This window comes from Camelina sativa, chromosome 10 (assembly GCF_000633955.1).
Source record: "Camelina sativa cultivar DH55 chromosome 10, Cs, whole genome shotgun sequence".
NCBI classification, from domain to species: Eukaryota; Viridiplantae; Streptophyta; class Magnoliopsida; order Brassicales; family Brassicaceae; genus Camelina; species Camelina sativa.
The window spans coordinates 17,722,369-17,726,922 of record NC_025694.1 but is presented as its reverse complement, the minus strand read 5'-3'; the positions used below and the strand labels follow the sequence as shown (position 1 = coordinate 17,726,922).

Here is a 4,554-nt window from a genome sequence, read left to right as displayed (position 1 = left end):
TTTTTGATCATCTGAATTTACACAGCTTTTAATTAATATTTTGCATTGTTTATTTAATTCCAATTATTCTGTTTAGCGTAGTCATAAAACTCTATAATTTATTGTGTAGACTTGAGTCCTTGTGGAATTCGACCCCTAAGTACTATAGTGACCTCTTAATTTGAGAGAGTATCTCTAGGGTTTAATTTGAGCATATCAGAGATCAACTACGTCTAGAATCAGGGGTACAACAAGGGCTACAACCCTTATAAGACGAACCCCAATTTGTCTTACCGGAGCACCAACGTTGCAAATCCACAGGATCAGGTGTACCCTCCTCAGTTGCACCAACAAGCTCAACAAAAACCTTTTTTGCCTTACAATCAGGGATTCATACCCAAACAACAATTCCAGCAAGGTTACCAAGCTCTCTTAGGACCATCGCCAGGATTCCGCCCTCAACCAGTTCAGTCTACTCCAGCCCTAGATCAAGAAATGAAGCAAATGATGCAACAACTTCTTCAGGGTCAAGCTAGCGGATCTATGGAAACTGCTAAGAAGTTTGCTGACCTTAGTCAGAGGATGGAATGTTCATACAATGATCTGAACGTCAAATTTGAAGCTCTGAATTCGAAGATAAGGTATATGGAGGGCCAATCCGCTTCTACTTCCGCACTAAAGCCTGGCCAATTCCCAGGGAAGGCTGTTCAAAATCCCAAGGAGTTTGCAAACGCAGTTACGCTGAGAAGTGGGAAAACATTGCCTCCCAGGCAAGGAGTACCAGAATCACAGAGGACAGTGAGGAATTAGCTGGGGAGGATTTTGTTCAAGAGGAAGTTCAGATGAAGGATCCAGTCGAAACAGTCAAAGATCCGATCGAGCCATTGAAGCAGTCCGAACCTGAAGCAGTTAAGGAACATGTTGTTTCTGATGACAAACATGCGAGGTTCATCCCTCCACCATACAAGCCTCCTCTACTATTTCCAGTGAGGTTTAAAAAGCAGCTTACCGAGAAGTAAAAGGCCTTGTTCGAAAAACAAGTGAAGGAGATTGAGTTGATAATGCCATTGATGGATGCATTCGCACTTGTTCCTCACTACTAGAAATTCCTCAAGGACTTAGTGATGGAGAGGTCACAAGAAGTTCAAGGCATGGTGGTACTGAGTCTCGAATGCAGTGCAATCATTCAAAATAAGATTGTACCCAAGAAGCTCAAAGATCCTGGATCATTCACTCTACCTTGCTCTCTTGGACCTATGTGTTTTGATAGGTGTCTGTGTGATCTTGGCGCTTCAGTTAATCTGATGCCACTCTCTATTGCTACGAGGTTGGGTTTTACAATCAAGGGTTGCAGCATCTCTCTCATCCTTGCAGATAGATCAGTGAGACTTCCAAATGGTATTTTAGAAGACTTACCTGTCAGGATCAGAGACGTGGAAGTGCCAACCGACTTTATGGTTCTAGAGATGGATGAATAACCAAAAGATGCTCTGATTTTAGAAAGACTGTTCCTGGCGACTACTGGAGCCATCATTGATGTCAGAAATGGCAAGATTGATCTCAATCTGGGCGACAACTTCATTATGAAGTTTGACATCAAGGATACTTTGAAGAAGGCAACGATAGGAGGACAAGTCTTATACATTGAAGAGATGGATAAATTGGCTGATGATTTGTTGGAGGAATTAGTTGAGGAGGATCATCTCAAGACTATTTTGACCAAGGGTGGAGAAGAAGGGTTCCTGCATGAGGAGACCACTTGTTACAAGAATCTGCTAGACTCCCACGGAGAAACGGATGGACCAGAGGAATTCGAGCAGCTATCTGACGCAGAGGAGGTATGTGCAGTTGAGACAGAGAGTTCAGAACGTGATATCTCCCACTCGACTGACTTCAAGACCCGACACAAGACACCGATGTCCCGCTCAATCGAGCCGCACCCTTCCCACTCGATCGTGATCACTCTAGACTCCTTTGCTGACGACTGGTCGGAACTGAAAGCTCCAAAGGTAAAACTCAAAAATCTCCCTTCCGGACTCAGGTACATTTTCTGGGAACCAATTCTACTTATCCTGTCTTAGTGAATGCTAGGTTGAGTGATGATGAATTGGGGTTGCTAGTAACTGAGCTTAAGAAATATAGAAAGGCTATAGGTTATTCTTTAGATGATATCGAGGGAATCTCACCTAGTCTTTGCATACATAGAATCAATCTTGAAAATGAGTCTTATGCTAGTATTGAACCCCAAAGGAGATTGAATCATAATCTGAAGGAGGTAGTAAAGAAAGAAATCCTAAAACTGTTTGATGCTGGAGTTATCTATCCTATCTCTGATAGTACTTGGGTATCTCCAGTGCATTGTGTACCGTGATCAAAAACGAAAAAATGAGTTAATTCCAACTAGAACCATCACAGGACATAGGATGTGCATTGATTATAGGATGTTGAATGCCGTTTCTAGGAAGGATCATTTTCCTCTACCGTTCATTGATCAAATGTTGGAGAGATTAGCTAGTCATCCTTACTATTGTTTCCTTGATGGGTATAGTGGATTCTTCCAAATCCCTATCCACCCAAATGATTAGGAAAAGACAACATTTACTTGTCCTTATGGCACTTTTTCCTACAGACGTATGCCATTTGGTTTGTATAATGCTTCTACGACCTTTCAAAGGTGCATGACATCAATTTTCTTGGATTTGATTGAGGAGTCAGTGGAAGTGTTTATGGATGATTTGTTGAATCTGTGCAGGGTATTGACGCGCTGTGAGGAGACGAACCTGCTGTTGAACAGGGAGAAGTGCCACTTCATGGTTGAAGAAGGGATTGTTCTGGTACACAAGATTTTTGAGAAAGGAATTGAGGTTGACAAGGCAAAGATTGAGGTCATGGTTCAGCTTCAATCGCCTAAGATAGTGAAGGAAATCAGAAGTTTTCTGGGACATTCTGGGTTTTAAAGAAGATTCATCAAGGACTTCTCAAAAATTGCAAGACCATTAACAAGGTTGCTGTGCAAGGAGTTTGACTTTGAATTCGATGCAGCATGTCTAGAAGTTTTCAGCAAGATCAAGGAGGCGTTGGTTTCAGCACCCATAGTAAAATCTCCAATTGGGATCACCCTTTTGAGATCATGTGTGATGCTTTAGACTTCACAGTTGGAGCAGTTCTGGGACAGCGAATTGACAAGAAGCTTCATGTCATCTACTATGCCAGTTGCACCTTGGATGAGACTCAAGGAAGATATGCAACCACAGAAAAGGAACTCCTAGCAGTTGTGTTTGCATTCGAAAAATTTACGAGTTACCTTGTGGGTTCGAAGGTCATAGTGTATACCGACCATGCTGCTCTGAGACAAATCTATTCGAAGAAGGATACCAATCCAAGACTGTTGAGATGGATTCTGCTACTTCAGGAGTTCAACATGGAGATTGTTGACAAGAAAGGCATAGAAAATGGAGTTGCGGACCTCCTGTCAAGAATGAGGATTGAAAATGCTGTTCCCATAGATGATTCAATGACTGAGGAACAACTTCTGGTCGCCAAGGTTTGTGAGCAGATGCATGACACATAGCTTGACAACCTCAGAATCAGATGCATGGCGATCACTTCTAACACTGCACCATGGTATGCTGATTTCGTGAATTACAAGGTCTGCGGAGAAGTTCCTGATGAGATGGATCCCTACAGGAAGAAGAAGTTTTTCCGAGAGGTTAACCACTACTTCTGGGATGAACCCTATCTGTACAAGAGAGCTTATGATGGTCTGTTCAGAAGATGCATAGCAGAAGGGGAAGTACAGGGAGTGCTTGAGCACTGTCACAGCTCCACTTATGGAGGTCACTTTGCCACGTTCAAGGCAGCTCAAAAGGTTCTTCAAGCGGGTCTCTGGTGGCCTATCTTGTTCAAGGCCCCTCACGGTTTCATTACCAAGTGTGATGCCTGTCAGAGGATGGGCAACATCACAAGGAGGAACGAGATGCCTCGGAATCCGATCCTAGAAGTAGAGATATTTGATTTTTGGGGAATAGACTTCATGGGACCTTTCAACCCTCCATCGAATGGTAATGTCTATATTCTGGTGGCAGCCGATTACATTTCTAAGTGGGTTGAAGCCATTGCTAGTCCTACCAACGATTACAAGGTTGTTCTGAAGTTGTTCAAAAGTATAATATTTCCAAGGTATGGGATACCCAGAGCAGTGATCAGTGATGGTGGAACTCACTTCGTCAACAAGGTTTTCAAGAGTATGTTGAGGAAGTATGGTGTTAAGCACAAGGTGTCGACTGCGTATCACCCTCAGACCAGCGGACAGGTTTAGGTTTGGGAAAACGTCCTTGTTCCCCATGAGAACTATGATATCGTACCAGATACAGCCCGATCTTTACCCTCGTCCCAGCTGTCTTTGCCGAAATTAATCTCAACCTATATATCTACAAAGATGTAATTTAAGTTTTGTCTATATATCATCTATTTCACCATTGCGATAGGTTTAATTGGTTTGGTATTTGATTAACCGAGTGACGAAGTTTACAAAACAAATTAAACCTGATTTCAACCCGATTAAAACTCGATTAG

At 42.6% G+C, this 4,554-nt stretch overlaps 1 protein-coding gene across 1 annotated transcript; it reads left to right on the top strand.

Moving 5' to 3' along the window:
* Positions 3,575 to 4,297, top strand: LOC104720456. The gene is made up of 3 exons (XM_010438359.1): positions 3,575 to 3,740; positions 3,816 to 4,120; positions 4,214 to 4,297. The coding sequence occupies exons 1-3, from the start codon at positions 3,575 to 3,577 to the stop codon at positions 4,295 to 4,297; spliced, it is 555 nt and encodes a 184-aa protein (XP_010436661.1).

Excerpts from the sequence above, each read along its gene's own strand:
- LOC104720456 (XM_010438359.1), top strand. The coding sequence starts at position 3,575 with ATGGCGATCACTTCTAACACTGCACCATGGTATGCTGATTTCGTGAAT. Across the intron at positions 3,741-3,815 it reads GTACAAGAGAGCTTATGATG|GTCACTTTGCCACGTTCAAG; the intron begins GTCTGTTCAGAA and ends CCACTTATGGAG. Across the intron at positions 4,121-4,213 it reads GTCCTACCAACGATTACAAG|GTTTTCAAGAGTATGTTGAG; the intron begins GTTGTTCTGAAG and ends TTCGTCAACAAG.